The 27,815-nt window shown below is 42.8% G+C and overlaps 1 protein-coding gene across 10 annotated transcripts in view; it reads right to left on the bottom strand.

The window, feature by feature from the left end:
* Positions 1 to 27,815, bottom strand: part of SHANK3 (SH3 and multiple ankyrin repeat domains 3) — a 448,201-nt gene that overhangs the window by 333,343 nt on the left and 87,043 nt on the right. For all 10 annotated transcript variants that reach the window (XM_040413566.1, XM_040413565.1, XM_040413567.1 and 7 more), the window contains one exon: positions 12,140 to 12,179. Coding sequence is in view for 9 of the 10 variants with exons in the window: in XM_040413565.1 (XP_040269499.1) it covers positions 12,140 to 12,179 (40 nt within the window). In the remaining variant the exon portion in view is untranslated. The remainder of the gene's footprint in view (positions 1 to 12,139; positions 12,180 to 27,815) is intronic.

Genomic DNA, 27,815 nt, shown 5'->3' with positions numbered 1-27,815 from the left:
AGATTGAGCCATGCTTGATCACATTCCATAATATAGAACTGCAGGATACTCCATATGATGCCATACGGGCCTCCGAGATCTTACTGATAATTGTTCTCAACAATGAGATCTCCAATCATCTGGTGACCTGATTCCATCCAGGTTAGCTTTTCCGATGCAGCATTTATTAGGATATTCACTCCTTAAAGCGCAATTGCCATGAAGACACAAGACATGTACTTGGCAAAGATGTTTCTCCTTCCTTCCTCATGTATTAATTACTATAAATCATGTTGCAGGAGAAGTGACTGCAACTAGCAACAGTTACTGGGAGCTTAAGTGCTGAGATGGGCTTTTGTGCACCGGAGTTCTCCATGGTGATGTCATACCCACTGCTGTTATCTGAGAGGTATATCGTTTAGGATAATCTACTTTAAAAATTGCACGGCGTAGCCTCAAACAAGACTAGCTCAGTATTGGGGATACTATTAGATGTAGACTACAACTGTGTAGTGCATATTATTACCACTGGATTATCTTCATGGAGGGCTGTAAAATATGTAGCAATGAAATGAAAAATAATATATATATATATATAGGTTTATCATGTGTTTTCATAAAACAGAAAAATGTATGGAGTAATGCCTTGGAAGATGCTGATTACATTCAATGTTGGGAAGCTACAGACGTGAATTTGTGGAAGCTATGTGTGCAAAAATGTATTTCAGTGCATTGCTGGCTCTGCACAATGTCAGTCTCTGTGCAGATCACAAGCAGTCTTAGAGGGCTTATATAAAAAAATGTAAATCTGAAATAATATAGTACATACATGACAATTCCTTTCTAATGAAGCTGTGTACCCTAATGTGGATATACACCTTGCAATAATCGGGCAGATTATTGGGAACGAATGCTCTGGGAACGCTCATCCCTGACAATCTGGCCATGTGAATGTGCCGCCGATCACCTGATAAACAAGCGAAACGCTCATTCTTCGGGTGATCCTGTCGTTTATGCAGGCACTGAAATTTTTATCTCTGGGCAGCAGATCGTGATCGTCTAAACGGTGATCTGCTGCCCAGAAACAATGCAGCTGTATGAGGATGAGTGATCGCAATAGTGACTGCTCGTCCTCATACTAAGGCCTCATGCACACAAACGTATTTTCTTTCCGTGTCCGTTCTGGTTTTTTTGGGCGGACCGTATACGGAACCATTCATTTCAATGGGTCCGCAAAAAAAACTGAAGTTACTCCGTGTGAATTCCGTTTCCGTATGTCCGTATTTCCGTTCCGCAAAAAAATACAACATGTCCTATTATTGTCCACATTACAGACAAGGATAGGACTATTCTATTAGGGGTCAGCTGTTCCGTTACGCAAAATACGGAATTCACACGGATGTCATCCGTACTTTTTGCGGATCCGTTTTTTGCGGACCGCAAAATACATACGGTCGTGTGCATGAGGCCTGAGGAGGTGATCACTGCATGTAAATGCAGCGGTCTCCTTCACTTAACAGGCAGCCGATGGTCAGGAAGGAACCCTTCCTTCCCTACAATCTGTGTAAATGCACTTTCACACAGATCCAGCGCTCCTTAAATTCTTGCTAGAAATTGCTCTGCTAGATTCTTTTTAGGATATGCTCACTGAGCTGTTAGTCTTTCTCTTGGGGCGTGCCATTTCTGCAACCGCTCTCTCCCTATCATAGCTCAGAGAACATGTCCTTTCTGCTGCAGGTCTCTTCCTATCACAGATAAGGGGGCATGTTCTTTCTCAAGTGGTGTATCCTTTCAGCTGCACCTCTCTCCCTGCAACTGTTACAGTCCCTGCAACAGTATATATAGCAGGTCGCAGTTGAAGGATGGCACTGAACAGGTGCAACCACCTCAGTAGGTTGACGTGCACATTATTATACAGATTGAAGACTGGGGGCATTGAACACAACTAGAGCATTTTTGTTGCAGAAAGATTACAAAAGTAACTCGTTTTTCAGGGTAAATGGCGTTGCGTCCCACAGTAGCACAATAGTGGGGTTATTGTCACTTCTGGTCCACGTTCTCCGGATCCACCTCTTTACCCCTGTCGGTTTGATGCCCTGTTGCTCATTAGAGTATCTCTTACATGGTAGATGTGGTATGGGCAGAGTCTTGTCCTATTTAGATTGCTGTTCTGTTTGCTCAGTCTGTATGCGCTGACCTAGAGAGAAGATGCCATTCTCTAGCCAGACTAGATTTATATTTTCCTATTTAATTGTATATATTTTAATGTGTTCTATATTTTCTAGATGTCTTCTGGGGAATCTGGAGATAGAGGCTCTGCTGAGCACAAATCTGCCAACCAATGCAAACATCTAGCATTGATAACTATGAATACACTAGGTGCCAACAGTGTGGGCCTAGAGACTCTAATGAAGAATACTCAACCATTAGAGATGTTGCAGTGTGGGTCAAGTATTTTAGGGATAGGGATTCACTATCATCCAACAGAAGTAAATGTGCTTTAAAGAGACGCTATGCTACAGGCATCTATAGCCATTGCTTCTTCTGAAGTCACTAGGAGCCTTAGAGGGTGGCTTTCTCAGAAATATGAGGACACTGACAAGGGGTGTCCACAGAGATGGCATTCTTTCTCCATTTAGGTATGTTAATTTAGCAACTGACTTCCTTTGTGATGACGCTAATCAACAGATAATCTTTATAGCTATGGCCCTTTCCACTGCAGGCAGATGTGCCTTCCAGTTAAAGCTCTATTTTGTATAATCTGTCCAAATTCTATGTAATCTGGAATTTGTTCTGGGCCAGTTGATTGGGCCAGAGTTGGACAAATTAATGGAGGAGTTGTCTGATAAAGAAAGGAAGTCTCTTCTCTAAGTTTCCAAAGGTCCAAGGAAGCAGTTTCACAGGAAGAGATCTCCTCAGAGGCACAGCTGGTATCAGAGACGAGGGAGAGGTTCTGGCAGCTCCAGAGGAAATTCTTCTAAAGTTTTTCCGGGTACTAATGGACAAAAAAAAAAGCAGGCTTTCTGACACCAGGAGAGCCCCAGTAGCAGGGCAACTGGTTTTATTCCTTCCTGCATAACAGACCCATATAAAAGAACTGTGTGTGTTTGAGAGAGTAGAAAACGGTTATGCTATAATTCTCATTGTCCCCCTCAAGATTCCTGATTACAGATCGCCTAAGATCCCCCAGACAAGAGGTCTTGGAGAACTCAGTTCTAGAGTTAGGGTCATAAAATCTTCTAGAATATGTTCCCGTGTCTGAGAGAGTGGGGGAATGTATTCCAGCGCATTTTTGGTGGCAGCATAAGGTATTTCTAGTTGAGAGCAGTGCCCTTTAGCATTTTCACCACTCCTCTTGTAATCACTGAGGTGATTGTAGCAGTTGTGTTGCGTCTTCACAACATATCACGGTGATACCATACTTGGACGATTGGCTAATATTAGCCACTACAGCTCAGTTACTTCATGAACATCATCACGTCATGCTCTTCTTTCTGGAGGAATTAGGATGGCTTCTGGAGGAATTAGGATGGTTCAACCTGCCTCCTTCTTCAAGAAAAAAGTTTCTGGGCTTTATCCTAGCATCTTTATCTTCATCATGAAATGAAACTCAGAATTTGGAATTGGCTCAATTTTTTCCAAGTTCTGCTCAGAACCCTGATGAGATTTCTGGGGTTGCTAACTGCTGCAGCAGATGAAGGACTGTGGGCCATGTGACACCTCAAGACTCTTCAGTCAGAAATTTTGGAGAGCTGGAGTCGGGAGCCCAGAGACTCTCTACACTGTCTCTCATCCAGGACACGCCAGTCTCTCAGATGGTGGTACAATCTGAGGGACAAGATGTCCTTAAAACAATCAGAGTGGATTGTTGTGACTATGCATACCTGTCAGGCTGGGGAGCCCATTTTCTGGATCTGACGGTAGTGGGAATGTGCTCTCCTCTGGAGAGAGCCATGTCTTTCAATCTCAGAGAAATAAGAGCCATCTTTTTGGATTTCTCTCACTTCACTCATTTTCTAGAAGGGAATGCAGTGTCAGGTCCAACAACATGACTTTAGTCATATGTATAAACAAGCAAGGAAGAACCAGATCTATAACCCTTCTGAGAGAAGTGGAGAGGATCATGAAATGGACAGAACATACCGTAACTCAGATATCAGTGGTTCATGTAAGAGGCTCACTCAATATTGTTGTAGGCTGTCTGGGTTGCAACCAGACTGTTCCAGGGGAGTGGTTATTGAATCAAAACACTTTCAAGTTGATAATACAGAGATGGGGTGTGCTAAACTGAAGATATTCTGTTCCCTGTACAAGGAAGACAATCCACTATCTGTGGATGCCATGTCAATCCAGTGGAATTTCAAACTAGAGTACATTTTCCCACCATCTTCCATGATACCGAGGGTATTAACATCAAAAAGGACCAGGCTACAGTAATTGCTATCATAACCAGGACCTCTTGGACCAGAACGATATCTCAACTCATGGTAATGAGTAGGGATGAGCGAATCGACTTCGGATGAAACATATGAAGTCGATTAGCATAAAACTTTGTTCTAATACGCAGCTCTGCCAGAATCTAAAGGCACTCAATCTGAAAGCCTGTAAATTGACAGGTCTCTAATAAAATGCCAGAGGATTTTAAGACAGAATCTTAAATATCAGCACTCAATCGAGGGGGAATCAACAAAGAAGTCTTACTTAAGGGTGAACAGGAGCTTTTTTGTGTGGTGTGAGGCAAAGAAAGTTGACCAGGAGACGCTGTCAGTGGTAAATATATTAGTCTTTCTTCAGGAATTATTTGATACTGCCTAAGTCCATAAAGTTACAGATACAGTGAAGAGATTTACGGTATGGCTGGAGTTTCTAAAGGCCTAACTAAAGGCCTAAGGTCTTCAAACCACTTTCAGCATGGGATCTCTTAGTGGTGCTGAACCAGCTATGCCTTCTTCCCTTTGAGCTCTTGGAACAGGTGGACTTTAGATTCTTTTCATTGAAGATAGTCTTTTATTGGCAATTTTTTTAGTCAAGAGATTGGGAGAACTGCAGGCTCTAGCTGCCGAAAAAGTATTAATGAGATTTCTACCATCCTTTACTCCTTTAGTTTATTATCCTCAGCCAGCCTCTGAGGGGGAAATGAATCTGCATAGACTAGATCTGCCAGATGTTTAAAAATTTACATAGGAATAACATGGGAATTTTGGAAAGAGGATAATCTTTTCATTGTGTTCCAGAGAAGAAATAAAGGGAGCAAGGCTTCTAAGCCTATCATCTCCAGATTTATATGTTAATGCATTAAGCAAGCGTATCAGCTACCAGGTCCTATTCCTTCAGAGTTTACTAAGGCACATCCTACCAGATCCAAAACTTCCTCTTGGGCGGAGAGAAGCTCTGCTACTCTGGAGCACATATGCCTAGTGGCTGCATGGAGTTTTTCGCTTTGGAGTGAACCTCATGAACCTAGCTAACCACACCCACTTATCCATCCACATTACAAAACTGAAGTAAATGATGAAAAAAGTTGCTAAATTTTGCGCATTCACTTAAATTTTGTGGAAGTGAGTGCAAAAGCCGTAAAAGCCCCTTTTTTGAGACTTTTTGATGCCAGAATTCTGGAGCTGAAGGTATGATAAATAAGGGCCAATGGAAACTCTTACAAAAACAGTATAATAGACTATCTAAAAGCCAACAACTTGTTCAACCCAAAACAGCATTATTTCGGGCAAATCATGTAAAAGTAATCTCGTTGACTGACTATGATGCTAACATGTTGAAATAAGATGGTGATGTGGATGTTGCCATTCTGGTAAATCCAGTGCCGTATAAAGCTGTAGTGCCATATAAAGAGCTGAAAGATACATTACTGAAGTTTGACATTAACCCCTGGACAGTTCCTTGATTTTCAGTTGGCTAAAATATAGATATCAGAGTGTTGTTAATGGTGTACAGTGGTGCTGTCATGGCGACGTTCTGTGCCCGCCACCATCCTGCTCTCCGGGAAAAGCATGGGTGCCACACCTTGCTTCTGCCCAGAAACGGCCAAAAGACTCCTTTGTCCCATGTTGCAGGCTGCAGCCTGGATGCTAGGTGTCTTTCTATGTGTGTATTAGTGCCTTCTCATTGAAGCTCTCCCTGCAGCACTGCAAGGATTAATTTCCCTTTTTGCTCTGTATTCAGCTGTTTGACTAATGATAAATAAACAATATCTAGAAAGTGTTAATTGAGTTTTTTCAATGGCTTTCGACAGCTTTTGTCACAAGATAACACTGTGACGTGTTATCACAGTTCCTTTCAGCTCTGCTATATCTGGATATGCTGGGCTGTTTGTTCCACCCCTTGCCTGAGCAATAGATTCCTTTTGGTTTTGACACTTGCTAAGCCCTACAAAAGAACTATAACCCATTTGTCTATTTACTAAATTCTGCATGTTTATTGGATACTAACTCTCTGCTCCCTGTTCACTTTACTGACCCTGAGCCGCCTATCCTGACCTGTGGACCGTTACACAGATGTGCACATACTCTGCCTTTTTCAGACTATGTATATTGCCTGATCCCTCTGAACTTGGCATTGACCCTTTGCTGCCTGACCTGATCTCCGACCTGATTCAGGGATTTGTACAAACCCTGCTTGTACTGGCCTCATCCTCTTACTGATTATAAGTTTTGCCTGATCCCTCAGTCCCTCAGTGCCGGGTTGACAGCTGACATTGGTCAGCTGTCAACCCGGACTATTTCAGGAGGTAGCAGCCTGGTGGCTCCCCTGCATGAAGGCCAGATCCCTGTATAGGGGTTAAAGAGTGAAAACCAGGTGACTGCCAGGAAAATGCCCTCAGGACTAGACCACATTCAAACTAGTTGATTGGCACAGTGGGTCCACACTAACTGCCCGTTTGCCAGTTTGCACAGGCCATGGATCCCGCTGACCCACCTAAAAAATGACTTTACCTCAGGTATGCCAGGAGCTGGCTTGCCAGTGTGATTGCCATGAGCGACTGCTAGATTTTGTGCACAATATGTCCACCCACCTGAACACTTTGTTGCCTCAGCCGCACCCCTGTTTCAAGTCTTGCCTGCCGGAGGTTCCAGCTTACACCTAACCCCAACACTATGATGAAGATCCAGGCCCACTTCTGCTATGAGGCAAAATTATTCTGAGGGCTTTGGGCCACTAGACCTGAAAACTATGAGGCAGTTGAATGGCAATGGAGATCACGATGACATCGCTGCAATAATGTCATTGTGGGATGATTTGATGTCACGACGCAGGCGTTAGTGATCATGTTATCAAGCAAGACCCAGCGCAGGAGGGCACTGTGATGTCATCACAACCACCTCCATCAGGATGAGAGAACATGGGTGGAGGCAGAGAGTGGAACACAGGTGAGTTTTTTTTTATTTTTTATGTATGTATGCAGGCAGTTTTGGGGGCACTACAGGGGGGCAGCATATATACTACAGAGGGGGCCATTATCTATACTACAGAGGGGGTCCATTATACTGTATATAATGCTGAAGGACCCAGCTTCGTACAGATATATTTAATCTATTTCATTTAATGTTTGTGTGTGTCATTAAAATATATCGACAGTATCCACTATAACAGTGACATCCACAGCTCCCCACCCCTTAACACTGACCCCCCCGCACAGTGCCCCGTCTCCTTAAATGGGACCTCCACAGCAGCCCACCCCCTTAACAGTGACCTCTACAGCACCCACCACTTAACAGTGACCATAGGTTACAGTCCCCTTAACTGACCTCCACCATTCCCTGCCCCCTTAACAGAGACCTCCACAGTGACTGACCCTTAAACAGTGAATGCCACAGTACCCCGCTCCCTTAACATTGACCTCCACTGTACCCCGCCCCTTTAACAGGGACCTCCACAGAGCTCTGTTCCCTTAAAATGTGACTTCCACAACACACCACCCCCTTAACAGTGACCTCTACAGCACCCCACCCCTTAACACTGACCTCCATAGCGGACCGTCCTCTTAACTGTGACCTCCACCATTCCCTGCCCCCTTAACAGAGACCTCCACAGTGCCTGCCCCTTTAACAGTGACCTCCACAGTATCCTGCCCCCTTAACAGTGACCTCCACAGCAGATGCCACTTTATTAGTGACCTCTACAGCACCCCACCCCTTAACACTGACCTCTATAGTGGACTGTCTCCTTAACTGTGACCTCCACCGTTCCCTGCCCCCTTAACAGAGACCTCCACCATGCACGCCCCTTTAACAGTGACCTCCACAGCATTCTGCCCCTTAACAGTGACCTCCACAGCAGCTGCCACTTTATTAGTGACCTCTACAGTACCCCATCCTCTTAACAGTGATTTATACAACACCCCGCCCCCTTAACAGTGGCCTCTACAGCAATCTGCCCCTTTTAACACTGACCTCCATAGCGGACTGTCCCCTTAACTGTGACCTCCACAGCAGCCTGCCCTAGAGTGGCCAGAGGTCCGGTCTTAGGCCAGACAGTCCGGCTTTCAGACTCCCTGTCCTCCGTCTGGCGTATGGCCTGGACGGACACAGGGATGTCCTTTTGAACAGCTCACTCTAAGACAGCAGCACTGTACTGTCTGAGCGTGAGCTGCAGGGAGAAAGTCACCCTCCCTCCCACCCCTGCAGCTGACAGAAGTAGATTTTTACCTTCATTTTTTCAATACCCGTCGGCTGTGGAGTGGGAGGGGGCATGGCCTAACCGGGTCATCCACAGTGGCCTGCCCCTTTAAAGCTGACCTACAGCAGTGAAAAAAAAAGAGAGGAAAAAATTTATCTTCTGGGGCGCTGGACACTAAAACTATAATTTATTGCTCACAAATCATTAAAAAACAGTTGAAACTATAAAAACAGACACACAGGGGGTGGCACATTTTGGAGGTGGTCAGACTGCCCCCAAAATGTGTCACCTTCTGCATGTCTGATTTTATTGTTTTTAATGATTTGTGTGCACTAAATGACAGTTTCAGTGTCCAGCGCCCCAGAAGATAATTTTTTCCTCTCTTTTTTTTTGTTTTCATCTATTTCAGGTTCTGGCACAGATATCCCGCTTGGTTGGGAGCAGCGTTCACTCCATTTGACTGTATGCACTGTATGGCACAACTAGTTCTGGTAAGCGCAATTACATTGCGGGCCATCAGTGTTATTGCTCGTGCTTCAGTGTCCAGCGACCCAGAAGACCATTTTTTCTTTTTTTCTTTTCATTCTATCCAGAGGATAGGTCATCAGTTAAAAAGTCACAGAAAACCGCTTTAAGTGCCTTCCATGTGGACAATTTGTCATCCCCAGGGCCCTATTTATTTAGTATCCCTCATTATATCATGCAGATTGAAATATAGAATTTTACATCCATCTAGGTAGGCATATTTAATCTCGGTTCCCCCAATGTACAATGTACAGTTTGATTTCCCCCATGGTTCTAGCAGTTCATTTTTTCTCAGATAACCAGAAGAGGAATTTGTTATATAAGCTATAAGTAGGTACGTTTATATTGTCTCCGGGGTCTTTGTTCTATTATTGCCAAAACTGGGTTGGTTCTCAACCTCACTGCCATGTATTAGAACAGAATGGGTGATACTGACAAATCGTTTTAATAATAGTTGCACTGGAGGGTGAAGGTTAATAAGTGCTTTGTGATGAGCAATCTCGCTTATATTGTAACATTCTCCAAGAAATACTCTCTTAATACCAACCATTAACAATACTGGTTCTGCTTAGAGGGCAGTTTCAGTTTAAAAGATTTTTTCCTACCATCCCTCTGCCCTACGATAGAACTACAGTATAGATCCATAGGGTCTTATGTCATTACCTTTCACTGTATGTTGGTATATACTTGTTGGTATACAAACAGTAACAGTGTTTTTTAAAGGGGTTCTCTCAGAATGATTTAAAATGGCCGCGAGCAACCTGTCCTAGAATGTGAATAGGACTCGGCTCCACTTGTAGAGCTGTCTAGGGTGGTGAGGGGGCGGCCTCGCTATACAGTACGCTCTTGTACTTGCTTATACTACATATTGGTGAGTTTTCCTGTCAGGCTACTCAGCCATGATGGCATATCATAGGCAGGATCACATCATTACCATCTATTATAGAGCAGCGTAGTGAGGCCCCAGCTGCTCACCTCCCCCTAGGGAGCTCTGCAACCACTCCAACTCACATTCTAGGCCAGGTTGTTGACAACCATTTAAAATCATTCCTGGAGAACCCCTTTAAGTGAATGTGTCACCAATACTTTTTGTCTGCCAGTTAAAACCAGATAGTGACACATTGACGCTTTTTTTTTTCTAAGGCCAAGTTCACATCACCGCTAAATATTACGTTTCTCTGCTTCGTTACAGGAGCAGAACAACAGGAATAACAGAAGTGGTGGAGAGGGCACATAACTGACCCAAACATCTCCAAATAGACTCCATTGACTATAATGGAGTCCGTTCCGTTTGGTATTCAGTTTTTTTTACTGGAAAAAAGGTGTTATATTTGTTTGGTCTTTTTGACAGAACCTGCAACAGAGACCTCAAACAGCCTCCAACGGCCTAATCTGTTTTTCTTTTCCAATTATAAATTGTATTATTCTATTTCATGAGCATGATTATGGGGGACGCCATCTTTCCTGAGCAGCATTTAGAGATATGCTTTACAGCAGCCACCATTGGCCATAGGGGAGGGGACCTCATAGACTTCTATGGGAGAGTTTACTAGGCATGCTCAGTGATCTGTACAGAGGTTAGGAGGGAGTAGATAAGCTGTGATAACACCTATTGTGGATGGTCGATCCTGTGTTATCTAGATATAGCAGTTATCTGTCTTTTTGATTGTGCCTGTGATGATACTGAGATGACTGCTGAAAAGTGATCTGTACAGATCAAAAACTGGTGCCATTTATTAAGTTTAGTGTCCACTGCAAAATCACTCAGCCGGCAGCTGTCTGTCCTGACTCCCTCCCAGCACCCCCATACACATATAGATTGGCTGAAGGTGTCTGTGTATTCTATGGGGAGAGAGGAGAAAGTCACATTTCTGGTGGTGGCTTATCCCCAGGAAGAACAAAAGGATTGGCCAAAAAGATTTATTTTGCCCACTCCTTCTATCCTCTGACTTCGGCCTCATGCACATGACCATTGTTTTGGTCCACATCCGAGCCGCAGTTTTTGCGGCTTGGATGCGGACCCATTCACTTCAATGGGGCCGCAAAAGATGTGGACAGCACTCCGTTTTGCGGACAAGAATAGGCAGTTATATCAATGGCTGTCCGTACCGTTCCGCAAATTGCGGAACGCACACGGACGCCCTCCGTGTTTTGCGGATCCGTAATTTGCGGAAAACACACAATGGTCATGTGCATGAGGCCTTCATCTGTCAAGGGAGAGTCGGAAGCTCCCCATACGCACCAAACTGTACGCTGAAGCAACATTTGGCCGACAATACACTAATGTGTATGGGGCCCTTAAAGGGCATCTGTCAGCAGATTTGTACCTATGAAATTGGCTGACCTGTTGCATGTGTGTAAGAAACTAAGAGGCCTGGTCAGCATGGTTGTTAAGGGTTAATGTAGTACTTACTGCCTTTAGCTGCCTTGTACAAACTCTTTAGGGCAGGACTAGATTAGATATTGTGCGGCACATATAATTAACAGCCACTGTTGCAAGCAACTTTTATCCTTTTGATGCAGCTGCTGGATCGGCATGGAGATATGGGCAGCGAAAGGCATATTTTTTTAGCAGGCTCAGGATTGAAGAGAACATAGCTGGCCCCAGTGGAAACCAACAGCTGCAGAATAAGAGGTAGTTCTAATGGCTTGTGGTTACCTGCTGCGCAGTCACTGACTCTGCAAGCATTGCTTAGATGTAAAGTGGAATTCCAATTGTGTGAATAAAACCTAAAAACAGGAGACCTGATTGATGCCAACTGCTCTGAAATCTTTGGCGCTGTGTCCTTTCAGTTTTGCTATCTGTATTCATTGGGCATACGGTCCCTAACGAACTGAATAGCAGGAGGAAGCATTGTAAAATTCACAAAGCCGGCCAATACCTGTGTAGTATGGTGAATTCTGCTTGTGGTCAGATTGTGAATGTAACTGGAGATACACAGAAGTAATAACAGACAACGTGACAACACAAGAAAGACTTCTCGGCTATTCTGTAGAACTTTACCTCTTTAAGGTTCTGCTCAAATATTTCTGGACTTTGGTGCCTGGAAAGGGAAAAAGAAAATTCAATGCAGGGTGGACAATAATACAATTTCCTAGTAATGCACATTGAAACTTTGTTTGAAGGCATGTTTTCTTCAAGTGCTCCTAAACTGCCCTTTTTTGAGCTGCCCCTATAACTTGGTGTAATTGAGGGGGTAAATGCAGTACTGTATGTATTAGGCCTTATGCACACAAAAGTATTTTGTTTCCGTGTCCGTTCCGTTTTTTTTGCGGATAGGATGCAGACCCATTCATTTCAATGGGTCCGCAAAAAATTAGGACAGCACACCGTGTGCTGTCCGCATCAGTATGTCCATTCCGTAGCCCCGCCAAAAAAATAGAACATGTCCTATTCTTGTCCGTTTTAGGCATTGTTACAATGGATCCGCAAAAAAAAAAGCGGAGGGCATACGGATGTCATCCGTTTTTTTGGGCGGATCCGCAATTTGCTGACCGCAAAACAAATACGGTCGTGTGCATGTAGCCTAAAGAGGTTTTCCAGGAGGCAAACATTGGTGATCTATCCTCAGGACAGGTCATCAATATCAGATCATCTGTTCCTCAGTGTGTGATGTCACATTCATCAGTCTCGTGGCCTCTCTGCAGCTCCTTCCCTTTCATTTTAATAGGGCTGAGCTTCAATACCAAGCACAGCCGCTATACAATGCACAGCACTGTGCTTAGTATATTATGAAGAGGCCTCAGCAGCCCCTTCAAACAGCTGATCAGCGGTGGTGCCGAGAGTTATCCCCCCGCCCATCTAATATTGATGACCCATCCTGAGGATAGGTCATCAATATTTATCCCCAGAAAACCTATTTAAATGTATTATATAGGCAGCTTAAAAAGGGCAATTTCGGAGAATATTTAAATATATATTCGCTTTGCTGTGAAGTTCTATACAGAGACATCGAGACATGCAAAACGTGGGCATATGCTGGGCACTAATCTATTATTGTTTCTTACATTCATATTTGCTGTGGAGTAGGGGAATCAGGAGCCACATGGGAGGCCTCTGAGCCTTAGATTCCTCTAGGGCCACATTGTGTCTGGGTATAAATAATGAAAACATAAATCATGTTTAGATGAGTTCAAATGGTGGTCTAGGGATCCAGTTATGAGATGTTCTAATAGTGGACACAAAAGAGTCATTTTTGATGCTCAGTTCACCTGGGGGTCTAGGGATCCTGATATGAGACGTTCTAATAGTGGACACAAAAGAGTCCTTTTTGGTGCTCAGTTCATCTGGGGGTCTAGGGATCCAGATATGAGACGTTCTAATAGTGGACACAAAAGAGTCATTTTTGGTGCTCAGTTCATCTGGGGGTCTAGGGATCCAGATATGAGATGTTCTAATAATAGACACAAAAGAGTCATTTTTGGTGCTCAGTTCATCTGGTGGTTTAGGGATCCAGATATGAGACGTTCTAATAGTGGACACAAAAGAGTCATTTTTGGTGCTCAGTTCATCTGGGGGTCTAGGGATCCAGATATGAGATGTTCTAATAGTAGACACAAAAGAGTCATTTTTGGTGCTCAGTTCACCTGGGGGTCTAGGGATCCAGATATGAGACGTTCTAATAGTAGACACAAAAGAGTCATTTTTGATGCTCAGTTCACCTGGGGGTCTAGGGATCCTGATATGAGACGTTCTAATAGTGGACACAAAAGAGTCTTTTTTGGTGCTCAGTTCATCTGGGGGTCTAGGGATCCTGATATGAGACGTTCTAATAGTGGACACAAAAGAGTCCTTTTTGGTGCTCAGTTCATCTGGGGGTCTAGGGATCCAGATATGAGACGTTCTAATAGTGGACACAAAAGAGTCATTTTTGGTGCTCAGTTCATCTGGGGGTCTAGGGATCCAGATATGAGATGTTCTAATAATAGACACAAAAGAGTCATTTTTGGTGCTCAGTTCATCTGGTGGTTTAGGGATCCAAATATGAGACGTTCTAATAGTGGACACAAAAGAGTCATTTTTGGTGCTCAGTTCATCTGGGGGTCTAGGGATCCAGATATGAGATGTTCTAATAGTAGACACAAAAGAGTCATTTTTGGTGCTCAGTTCATCTGGGGGTCTAGGGATCCAGATATGAGACGTTCTAATAGTGGACACAAAAGAGTAATTTTTGGTGCTCAGTTCACCTGGGGGTCTAGGGATCTTCCGTAGTTATGCAATGTTCTAAAGAGGAAAAAAACTCAGCGAGGGAGGATACAGTACTTATAAGTCTATTTTTAAAATTAAACTCCAAACCTAATCCCATCTTGTATTGTTAACGTGTCCTTGCTTTACCTCTAGTGCTGTTTTACATTATCATCAGGCATTCGTGAAATCTTTCATATGTTCACACTAATCTTACTATTTTATCTATTAACGGCTACAAGCATTTTCTTTGTTAACAGCATCACATATAGCTTAGCTCCTGACCTGTTGCTGTGTTTACTGGGTATGGCCCATTCGACCCTCACCGATCATTTCTTCTGCTACTTATTCCTGGGCTTGTTATCTGGACAATGTCTGTCTGCCCTTCCTTGTAGATTATCCACCTAGCTGTTGGTCTCTAGATTATTGCTGTACTTACTGGTTCATGTAGAAAGAAGTCTTTAAATTAACAACCACTACTGGTTTCTTTAATCATAGAATAGCCTCTCCACACTCCTGCATGGGATGCCATAGCACATCCTATATTCTAATCAGAGCTACTGTAATCGTGCAAAAGGAATACGGCCCACTCCATGACTGCCATAAAAAAAATGACATGGCACAGAGTGTGCACATTCATCATAGTGCCTACTAGCTTACTTCTGTTAGAGAAAATAGATCTTTGTGGCATGTCCTCTTTAAAGGACTTCTGTCACCAGAATCATTGTAGTGAAACAGGCTGCTCTGCAGCATGTGCGCAGGTCAGCAGAAGCTAGCAGTATAGGTTCCATCCCAATATGTGGTTTATTTCTGAGAAAACTGAACTTTTAATATATGCAAATGAGTCTCTAGGAGCAATGGAGGTCTTGTCATTACACCTATAGGCTCCGTTCTCCCTGCTGCAGCCACACCCCCTGTACTTTGCTTGATAGGGCCAAGCAGTGTACACATCATCACACCTGGCCCTGACTTCTCCCAGTCTTGTGCCTTTGTTATGCACTTCAGTACCCGCCACAGGTGCAGCACAAGAGAGAGGATCGCTGTACTGCGCTGGGTACCCAAGCAATAATACCCCCCTATTGTATGCCTAATAAAAGTGCCCACATAGTGCACTCAGTATTAATAATGTTCTCTATAGTGCCTCCAGCAAAAATAACATCCCTTATTGTGTCCTCAGTATTAATAATGTCCCCCATAGTGCCTCCAGCATCAATAACATCCCTTATTGTGCCCCCAGTAATAATAATGCCCCAATACAAAAAATCCCCACTGTAGTGCCCTAGTATTAAAATGTCCCCTGAGCACCCAGTAATGCCCCCTATAGTGCCCCAGTATTAAAACTCCCTGGTAACCCCAGTTATGCCCCTTTTTCTGTACTTACTATTAAAAATTCCCGATTATCCACGAAGTAATGCTCCTTATAGTGCTGCCAGTAATTTACCCCAAGTGCCTACCCAAGTAATACTTTCCCAATGTGTCCCCAATGTCCTCCCAGTAATAATGCCTCTCCCAGTCCTCCCAGTAATGTTCCCCCAGGAAAAATGTCCTCCCCAAGTGACCCCCAGTAGTAATGTACCCCCAGTAGTAATGTCCTCCACAGTGCCATTCCAGCAGTAATGTCCCCCACAGTGCCCCCCCCCCAGTAATGTCCCCCCCAATGTCCCTGCAGTAGTAATGTTTCCCACAGAGCTCCTCCTTAGTAGCAATGTCTCTCACAGTAACCCCCACCAAGAATATCCCCCAGTAGCTAGGGAAGCAAAAAAATGAATGTCTGGGACACAGGTGGGTAGTTGTGCTGATGTCACTGCTCTGAAATGTACTGCCACATAGCCCTAAGCCCTAAGAGTGAGAACAGCGGAGCAGGGAACCATTGGCTCCTGTGCCTCGCCACAGTATTCAACTGCATTGACATCCTGAGGACAGTAATACAGTTTGACTCATATACCCAGCCAGTGGCGTATTTAGTAGAGTGCCGTCCCCCAAGTTCATGGCACCCTACGCACATGCTCTCGGGTGCTTTATTATTAATATGGCACTGGGCAGGTCAATTAATTAAATTAATCCATAAATAATGCAGCATAATCCAGGGAAGTTTGGTTCTGAAAGTCGCAGCTTGGATGATAAGGTGCACCACCTAGGACTACCTAGGAAAATCGGAGTTGATTTCTTAAGCAATCCCTTCATTCTCAGCACCTTCCCCCAACACCCAGAGTGCAACCCTTGTGCCAGTGGTCTATATTTTGCATCCTGACTAGAGATGAGCGAATTTCCGCTTATGAAATTCGTTCACACTTCGTTTATTGGTTTTAGGTGAATTGCGTTATGGATTCTGTTACCACGGACCATAACGCAATTCTATGATGGAATGCATAACAGAATTCCTTTAGAGGCATTCCGTTATTCATTCCATTATAATAGAAGTCTATGGCCTGCATAACGGATCCAACGCAATTCACCTTTAACCAACATACGAAGTGTGAACGAATTTCAAAATATGAAATTCGCTCATCTCTAATCCTGACATATAGCAGTAATTCATAAAATCTACATTTTTAGATTTTGCATCTAACAAGAAGGCATAGACTACAGTCTCACGGTGACTTTTAAGACACCTGCAGTGTAGTTTATGCAGATTTTCTGTACAGATTCTCATTCCGATTTCCCTGCATTTCTGCTCTGAATCTGCCCCAAAATCCCAGTGTTCTATGTGGATTTTATCGCTGATTTTGACATGGATTTGTCCTCAAATTTCTCCATTTACATTGCACTAAAAATCTGCACAATTGACATGCTGCAGATTTCAAAAGCCACACCACTGTCAACTTAGCAGCGGAAAATTTCCACACTGTGTAGATTTTGAAAAGGTCATCTACTTAGCCGTTACTGTATTATGCTGTGGATTTTTTGCCCAAAAATCGATGCTGAAGATCCATACGTAATACACACCTTGTGCATTATAGTCTGACATTTAAATTTTAACAATTGAGTGGCATCTGTGTTCCACTACTAGAGTATACTAAGCTGCATTAAAGGTCCTTTTACACCGACACTGATAATCAGGGTAGTTATCGGGGACTGTCTCGGATAAAAAGCTCATTCATCAGGTGATCATGTCTTTTGGGCGGCACATAAAATCATCCTCTCTGGGCGGCAGATCATCCTGGGTAAACAGGGATCTGCTGCCCAGGAGCAATGATTGCTGGAGGTGTCTGCTGCATGTAAATGCAGCCCTACCCTGCTGATCAGGCTGTTAGGCTACTTTCACGCTAGCGTTTCTATTTTCCGGTATTGAGATCCGTCATAGGGTCTCAATACCAGAAAAAAAACGCTTCCGTTTTGTCCCCACTCATTGTCCATGGGGGCAAAAAGTAACTGAACAGAACGGAATGCTCCAAACTGCATTCCGTTCCGTTCTCATACCGAAGAGCAAACCGCAGCATGCTGCGGTTTGCTTTCCATCCTGGGATGTGGAGCAAAACGGATCCGTCATGACCCACAATGCAAGTCAATGGGGACAGATCCGTTTTCTCTGACACAATAGAAAACGGATCCGTCCCCCATTGGCTTTCAGTGGAGTTCATGACGGATCCGTCTTGGCAATGTTAAAGATAATACAACCAGATCCGTTCATAACGTATACAGATGTTGTATTATCAGTAACGGAAGCGTTTTGTGAAAGTAGCCTTATTTGGGAACGTTTGGTTGTTCCTGATAATTTCTTGAAACATCGGTATTCTTCTGGACTGCAGATGTAGCTCAATAGGCAAGATTGTAAAGTTATGCTACAGTTAGTAGCAGTGGAGCTCCAGCATTATAGTATACCTTTAGTATGCAGTTACACTGTAGTATGTAGTTATATGTGGTAATATTTTAGGGTAACATTAGTAGCAGAATCACTATTAATTCAAGAAGAATATTTTGAAGCTTGAGAAATTAAATTAACCCTACCCCCATACCAAGTCATTAGTCTGATACTGATACTGTTTCATGCTTTTAGAAAAAGTGATCAAATACTGAAGCGCTGCGTTTGGAGCTTTAAATATTTTATTCACACATGAAAATATCAATCCTGAGTCAAAATTTTTGCTATTTTTGACATAAGTTGGCAAAGGATGCAAAATGTTTTCTTCTTTTGAATATATCAGAATTTGAAATACATGGCATGTTTCTGTACTTCTTGCCAGCATTTCAGAATTTTGCATTACTGTTTTTCACATGTTACAGTTGGTCCTAACTTTTCCAATATAGTCCAAGCTAATTGTTTCTGGGATCAGGCAGATGGCCGATAGCATCAGTGTGAAATTACAGTACTTATTGCTGCATATATGTATGCAATTACAGTACTATAGCCCAGTGCCGACCTACTTCTCGTCTTCCCAACATAGATTTACAGAATTTTCCATCGGCCGCCACTAGGAGGAGCAAAGAGGTTATTTACAGCTTCTATTAAAGTCAATAGTAACTGTATAAGTTCCTATGAGTTCCCCCTAGTGGTGGCTACAGGCAGCCAGTTTTATAATAGATTGTGTGAAGGGAAGAAGATGTATCAATGTACAGTACAGACCAAAAGTTTGGACACACCTTCTCATTCAAAGAGTTTTCTTTATTTTCATGACTATGAAAATTGTAGATTCACACTGAAGGCATCAAAACTATGAATTAACACATGTGTAATTATATATTATAGTGTGAAACAACTGAAAATATGTCATATTCTAGGTTCTTCAAAGTAGCCACCTTTTGCTTTGATTACTGCTTTGCACACTCTTGGCATTCTCTTGATGAGCTTCAAGAGGTAGTCCCCTGAAATGGTTTTCACTTCACAGGTGTGCCCTGTCAGGTTTAATAAGTGGGATTTCTTGCCTTATAAATGGGGTTGGGACCATCAGTTGCGTTGAGGAGAAGTCAGGTGGATACACAGCTGATAGTCCTACTGAATAGACTGTTAGAATTTGTATTATGGCAAGAAAAAAGCAGCTAAGTAAAGAAAAACGAGTGGCCATCATTACTTTAGGAAATGAAGGTCAGTTAGTCAGCCGAAAAATTGGGAAAACTTTGAAAGTAAGGGCTATTTGACCATGAAGGAGAGTGATGGGGTGCTGCGCCAGATGACCTGGCCTCCACAGTCACCGGACCTGAACCCAATCGAGATGGTTTGGGGTGAGCTGGACCGCAGAGTGAAGGCAAAAGGGCCAACAAGTGCTAAGCATCTCTGGGAACTCCTTCAAGACTGTTGTAAGACCATTTCAGGGGACTACCTCTTGAAGCTCATCAAGAGAATGCCAAGAGTGTGCAAAGCAGTAATCAAAGCAAAAGGTGGCTACTTTGAAGAACCTAGAATATGACATATTTTCAGTTGTTTCACACTTGTTTGTTATGTATATAATTCCACATGTGTTAATTCATAGTTGTTATGCCTCCATAGTCATGAAAATAAAGAAAACTCTTTGAATGAGAAGGTGTGTCCAAACTTTTGGTCTGCACTGTATTTATGGCAGTTTGATATAAATACATTGAGGAATATGGTCTTAAGAATGAGCATCATATTTTTAAAGCACCGGTGGATGAAGTTTACTTTTTTTAATTATTATTTTTTTCTTTCACCAAAAAAGAAATTCATCAGAAAACTGAGGAGTCACACTTGCATTCCATGTTGCCTGGGAGTGATTGATGCATGCATACTAGGAAACTAGTTGGAGCGGGGGAGGAGGGGGGACCTTGTTGGATACCTCTGAATTCCTGAATCTTATTCATAATCTCCCACCGTTACCACCCAACAGCATTTTAGTCACATGGGATGTGACTAGCCTTTACACCTCCATTCAACATCATAAGGGTCTTCTGGCAGTCTCCAACTGTCTCCAATCCAATTTTTCCAATTCCGACACCATATCCTTTTACATGGATATCCTTGAATTTGTTTTGACCAACAATTTCTTTCTTTTTGAAGACACATTTTATCTACAGTGCCAAGGGACCGCCATGGGGTCTAACGTGGCCCCCCCAAATGCAAACTGTTACAGAATTCGAAGAGACATACATTTACCCTCACCACCATTTCATCGACCATGCACGGATATGGAAACGTTACATTGACGACATTTTTTGCATATGGGTGGGCCCCGTTGAGTCCCTCACCGAATTTCACAGCTTTTTGAACAGCATTTACCCAGAACTTCAATTCACAATCCATTCTGATACTTCTAGCATCGGCTTCCTGGACACTACAGTAATCATAACACCGACAGGCACACTAAGTACTGACCTTTATTAAAAAAACGACAGATCGCAATAACCTCCTACATTATACCAGTTTTCACTCTTTGAACACAAAAAAATCTCTTCCTAATTCTTAATATTCCCGTCTCAAGAGAATTGTGTCCAATAGCTCACAGCGTGAAATTGACTGGGTGAAATGAGAGACAGATTCAGGGAACGGGGCTACCCTGAACATATTCTTGGAGACATAAGCCCCCCAACTCCCAGACCCACTAAGGCTACCACTAAGACCACCCTAACCCGCATTCCATTTGTGCATACGTATCATCCCAGTATCAACAAAGTTCTGAAAAGCATCCGCAATCATTGGCCCTTACTACAAAAAGCATTTCCCAAGATACAAGAATTTACTAACCCCATTCTGGCATGTAACCGTAGACCCAAAAATCTCAGAGACCATCTAGTAAAAGCAGACATTGGCCCATTACTTAATATACCGAAACAAAGATTCCTAGGCACACCCAAGTTTGGCACTTTTCCATGCCTCCACTGTTTTCAGTGTTCTAACATTCTCAAGGGCTATTACTTTCACCATCCCCAGTCCGGGCATCAATTTTCAATCAAAGATTTCTTCACATGCGATTCTTCATTTGTCATCTATCTGTTTAAAATGTCCATGTGGCAAAATTTACATCGGGGAAACCACACAGAAAGTGAGAGACCGAATATGTCAACACAAGTCATCCATCAGACGCCAGAATCTCCTACTTCCGGTTCCATTTCACTTTCACCAGGCAGGCCACAACATCTCACAACTCAGATTTCAGGTTATTGAACATATCCCCTCACATAGACGTGGATATGACCGTATTACACAACTTAAAAAACGAGAATCCTTCTGGATACATACACTGGATTGTTTAGAACCTAAAGGTTTAAACAGGGGCTATGAAGTTCAGAGTTTCATGTAATTGTATAAATTTTTCAATTATATCCCTTCAACCGCACACCATTGCATTTCTACATCCTCCATAAGACACACTTATCCACAACACCCACATACCCATCAATTCACTACTATGGACCCCTTCCCCCCTGACAATATACCTGATCCCATCATTACCGTTACGTCACCACATACATACATGTTTTCCCAATTAGTCTATTCTAGTCTGTTACTCTATTATAACATTCCCATTTACTTTATAGGTATCCTAACTACATCACCCACTGGAGATCTGTATCCTTTGCATCTCATCCTGGTAGTATTTATTATCGCATTGATTTTCTCATAGTATACCTTTATAGAGTTCATGATATCTTTATAGAGTTTATGATATAGTATATTCCTATAGAGTTTTGATATAATACATATAGTATATTCTTATAGAGTTTTGATATAATACATGCACAGATTGTCCATTTTCCCTCCCTTATCTCCTTTCCTCCTTCTGCTCTCCTTTTGTGTACCCTGTATACATTCATATGGATCCCATTACTTCTCAGCGTTCTTATCATCACCCATTTCCTGTGGGTGGAACGCATATGGAACGCACTTCCTGCATGTGAATCGCATCACACATATCTACGTCACTTCCTGCCCGTGAACCGCAAGTTGGAACGCACCACTTCCGGTTTCGCGATACCGGAAGTGCCGTTCGCGCCCATTTGGACGATATAAGCAGCACATCAGCCACAATATGGGTGCGCTTATACCAATCGCATGCAGTGACATGCTATACCCCCTCTCAGCGCAGCATCACCTGGCTCCTTCCTCCAGAGTGGCATGTGGTAAGTGTCAGACCTCAGGTCCTACTCTGTTCATTTAATATACTGGTTATGCTGTACCAACCTGATGCTTTCCTGCACCATTTATGCTCTACCAACCTGATGCTTTCCTGCACCATTTACTGATCCTCTATATATATACAAGGACTATCCTGACTCCTGTATTTAAGGACATATCCCCTGGACCTGTTTGAATTTTGCCTATGAATTTTTCCTATGAATTATTCCTATAAAATTTTTTCCCGTGAATTTTTCCTATGAATTTTACATCAATGCCTTTATCCCCTACATATCTGTGGACCTCTGTATCAGTCTTTCAATTCCATCTATATTATATGATCCAAAGTATTATATCTGCGGTATATGACATGTTGTTTTCCTCAACTATGCTCCTCAAGATGTTGTCCTTCAGCCCACATCTGGACCTCTTGACAAGATCCCGAGACTTTCTCCTTCTTTTTGATATTCACCACGTGTACGTTCATCTATATGCAAAAATATATATTTATGGGGGGCGTGGCTTGCCGCGGACAGGAAGAGACGTGTGGTGAGGGAGCTCTGTCCACTTGACCCTGCATCCACCACCATCCTGTCAGGAAACTGCCCTATACTGCCACAAATCCCTCATTTTGGAAGGCTTTAACCTGCCAGCTGCGATTTGACCCTACCTGGAGCTCTCTAGGTGCCGGTGAACCGGAGATGTGATCGGGGCCTAGTTAACAGGCGGCACCCGGATCTAACACACAGGCCGGGACATAGATTTTACATACCTCCCAGCGAATAACTACAGGGAGAGGTAAAGACCGGAGCTTCCCTGGATGGGATCCCGCTGCAAATAAGAAGCCTGCGCAGTGTGGAGTGAGAGTCCCGTTGTGCCGAACGTTAGCAGCGCGTGGCAGAGCCGCCTGAAGTACGGCGCCATCTTAACAGGGAGCATCTCCGGTGGAGGATTAGAGACCTACTCTGCATTGATCGGAGCTGAGGCCCTCTGAGGTGAAAGGAAGCCTGCTGTTCATTGCCCCTCAGGCTTTGCATATTGAAGGTACTGTGTCTTTTCAATTCATACTAGAGGACCCAGCGCCATTAAAGGTGAAGTGCCACTAGCACATAAAGCATCTGGTCTCCCCAGTTATCTCTGGATCGATTTACTGTGAGGACTGAGTCCTAATGTTTTCAAATGTCCCTCCTTTTACCTGTTGAGAGGGGGTCTATCTATCCTACGTATTAGAGCCATAGGCTCAATGTTTTCAGATCATTAATTATGATCTATCCTGTCTGGACACCTTTATAGCATATGTGAGGAAATGCTGCACGCAAAGGCATAGCATCTTTAAGTGATTTCTCCAGCTTCTAAAGGACTTAAACCACCTATCTTGCAATGGTTAAATACGGCCAACCTGTTTCTAGGGATGCTAACATGCCTCAGAAAACTCCGCATGGCAAAGGCAATATAGAGAAATTTATTACAAAAGCGTCTGCAAATGCTGAAACATCTGCTCATGTGAATCAACCTTTATCCTTAAGTGACACACTGCAGGATGAACCACAAGCTGCAGCACAGACGGATCTCCCTTTATCAAGGGACTTTTTTCAGCAAACCCTTACCAATGCTCTGTCGCCTCTAGCACAGAATTTACAAGAAATTAAACAAGACCTACGCCATATTGGTCACCGTGTGGATAGTTTAGAGGACACCACAGCAGAACTCTGCAATCATTCCAGAGAAGTTGCCACTCATTTTCAAACATGTCAAGATCATCTGAACCAGATATACATCCAAATGGAGGACCAAGATAATCGTAATAGGCGCAATAATTTAAGAATCCGTGGCCTTCCTGAAACGTATACTGCAGAATCTCTACTTTCAACGGTGAAACAGATTGCCATATCTTTATTAGGAGACCACTACCCCCTCTCCATTGAAATTGAGAGAGCACACAGAGCACTAAGACCAAGACCTAACCCTAATGATCCCCCCAGGGACATTATTTGTAGATTTCTGGACTTCAGAGTCAAGGAAGATATGCTGGGGAAGGCTAGGGTATCCCCCTCTTGGTCTTTTGAAGATCACCAACTTGTGCTATTCCAAGACCTTGCCCCTATAACTCTGCACAAAAGGAAACAACTGAAACCTCTCACAGATTTGCTGCGAAATAGGAAAATATTATACCGCTGGATGTTCCCGTTTGGACTCTCTACCACGGTGGCGGGGAAAAGATTCTCTATCCGTCGATATGAGGACCTTACGGAACTTTTATCAGCACTGGGAGACCCCATGATCTCCATTGAAGATTGGTGCAGTGTCCAAAATCTACAGGCTTTTCCAGTAATACCAGCCCCGATCCCGTGGTCCACTGCACAAGCTGGCAGGCATGGGAAAAGTAATAAAAGAAAGAATGATCGGTTGTCCCCTAAACAACCCGATGAGGAGATAACATGAATATTTTCTAATATAAAAATTTTCTTATGATGTGGGAACTCTCATGTATCCTAAACTGGGACATCTACGTCCTTCTATTCTATATTCGATCTTTCATTAACCCTTACATAAACTGCCTAATATTCCTTCTTTTCTGTCTATAAAGTGAGCTGGAATGGGTAACACTTCTACTGTTGTAATTGCTATGCCAAATCTATTATCTTTTCTGAATACTCTAACCTCAAAATCACTCATGGTTCTTATAAACTAAGGTGATCCTGTCAGGATCTTTCTGTTTAATTTGAAAACCTTTGCGCTCCTGAAAACTCATGGGCGCTTTCCTTTGGTTTTTGTACCAATATAGGCATGTTTGCCTAGTTTCACTTTGTGATCTCGTTAACTTCTGTTGTTTCTTCCAGAATCAATGTGATCCCGAATCTGCTGTGTCCGTCTCGCCGTCTGAAATCCGCCGTTCTCTCCAGTTTAACGCTAAGTACTCACTTGTCCCCACGAACCCACAATGGTACTACACCTAATGTCTATAAATGTAAAGGGGCTAAATTCCCCCTACAAGCGCTCTGCACTGTGGAATGATGCGAATAAGACTAAGTGTGATATAGTGCTAGCTCAAGAAACTCATTTGCTGACCAAAGATGTTGGTAAGTGTTCAAATAGGCACTACCCGCATCTTTATTTTGCATCAGCAGAAGCTAAAAAAGCTGGGGTTCTTATAGGAGTTAGGCGTTCGGTCCAATTTAAAGCACATCAAACTATTATTGATCAGGCGGGACGATATATTATTCTCCTTTGCTCTCTCAGCTGCAAGGAAGCTTATTGCAACCTCATGGAAGCTGCCCATTACTCCTCAGGTGCCTGATGTGATCTCACTAGTTAACCAGTATATGCAACATGAATATATATATGCAGATTCTTACTCTGAACGCTTAAGGGCTCACAAAAGATGGGAATTGTGGAGCTCATGCCCGTTTGCAGTTAAGATTCACTCTGTAGCTCTGTAGGAACTAATACTGTGGTATACATACATTGCGGGAGAGAGCGGTGGATGGAGGACGGTGGATGGATTACGGTATAGGGTAAGCATATATAGCGGTACACTAAAGTATAGAATAAAATATATCTTAGAAATGGATCACAAGTTCTGGATTCAATCTATTAGTCTTGTTCTTGAATTGACTATGTTACAATTTGTTGTATATGTCATCAATATGCTTAACATATATTAAGTGATAGTTGCTGGATTATACAAGTGACATTTATTAGCTGGTATTCTTTTGTTGGCTTAAATATGTAACATCACAATATAAATGTCAAAGTTGTACTTGCAAATCTTAACATTGTTCTGGCTTATGCAAATGACATATTTACTGTTTGATTTCCTTATGTTGAAAAATCAATAAAAATTGAAAGTTTAAAAAAAAAATATATATTTATATGTACTCTCACGATTTATAATCATGTTATTTTGTTGCCATGTTGCTGTTAATCACTGATTGTAATTTTCTATAATTTTCTGTACTTACACAGTTTGAAAAAGGCATTTGTGCCGAAACGTCACACGAAGTGTTTATTTGCCGCAATACAATAAAATACCAACAACAACCAAGCAAATCTTGCTGGAGTTTATTTTATCATATACACGGGGTGGGATCCCGACTCCATGCTTCATCACCAAGTGTGCCACACTGGTCTACTATTTGATCCTTGTCGGTAATGCGGATGATAATAATAAGGACATGTTCTATTTTTTGCAGAACAGAAATACGGACATACAGAAACGCAATGCACACTGAGTACCTTCCTTTTTTTTTTTTGCGGATCCATTGGAGTGAATGATTCCGCATACAGTCCGCAAGAAAATGGAACGGACACGGAAAGAAAATAAGTTCGTGTGCATGAGCCCTAAATGAAATGTTATTTATGAGAAAGGGAACCTAAGGAATCACTCAGCTGAAACAGTGAGTTATGTAGCACAAAAAAATAAAATGAGTTATGTAGCAAGACAATGATCCAGACAGCACAAAATCAATTCTACATCTGAAGGGCCGAGGAAAAGCGAAATTACAGTTATGGACTGGCGTAGTCACTGTGCTGACCTGAACTTAATAGAGATGCTGTGGACCAGGAAGGAGCAGGTTGTGCATGAAAACCTAATTCCTCAACAGCAGAGTAAGGCTACCTGCACACATTGCAGATTATGTGCGCAGAACAATACAGTACCTGTAAAGTGAATGAGATTACTCATTGTTTTTTTTTGTCCGTGTGGATTTTGACCTAATGTGCGGATTATGAAATCTGCAGCATGTCAATAGGGTGAAATATGCGGAAAATCCACATAAATTTGCATGAAAAACCACATGGATTTTCTGTTTGGAAACCGGCACTTATGTGCAGGTACCCTAATAGGTGGATAGCATATTATAGCTTGCCTTTAGGTGATCCTAAAGGTGGTACCAGGGAGCAGTTACTGTTTGATATAGAGAATACACATTTTTGACGGCTTTCTGTGAATAAATGCCGTTAAAAAAATTATAATGGGTGTAGTCAGTTTACCTAGTAAGGCCTCTTTCACATTAACGATACGGATTGTCAAGATGCGTTCAGGGTGCGTTCAGTGAAACTCGCATTATTTTCCAGGCAAGTTCAGTCAGTTTTGTCTGCAATTGCGTTCAGTTGCAGAGTGCAATGCATTTTGATGCGTTTTTCACGTGCGTGATAAAAAACTGAAGGTTTACAAACAACATCTCCTAGCAATCATCAGTGGAAAACGCATCGCATCCGCACTTGCTTCCGGATGCAATGTGTTTTTCACTGAAGCCCCATTCACTTCTATGGGGCCAGGGCTGTGTGAAAAACGCAGAATATAGAACATGCTGCGTTTTTCATGCAACGCAGAACTGATGCGTGAAAAACAACGCACATGTACACAGACCCATTGAAATGAATGGGTCAGGATTCAGTGCGGGTGCTATGCGTTCACGTCGCGCATTGCACCCGGGCGGAAAACTCGCTCATGTGAAAGAGGCCTAAGGCCCCTTTCACACAAGCGAG

This window comes from Bufo bufo, chromosome 1, assembly GCF_905171765.1.
Source record: "Bufo bufo chromosome 1, aBufBuf1.1, whole genome shotgun sequence".
In the NCBI taxonomy this organism is placed as follows: Eukaryota; Metazoa; Chordata; class Amphibia; order Anura; family Bufonidae; genus Bufo; species Bufo bufo.
The sequence above is the reverse complement of the archived record's forward strand: the minus strand, read 5'-3'. Positions and strand labels throughout refer to the sequence as shown.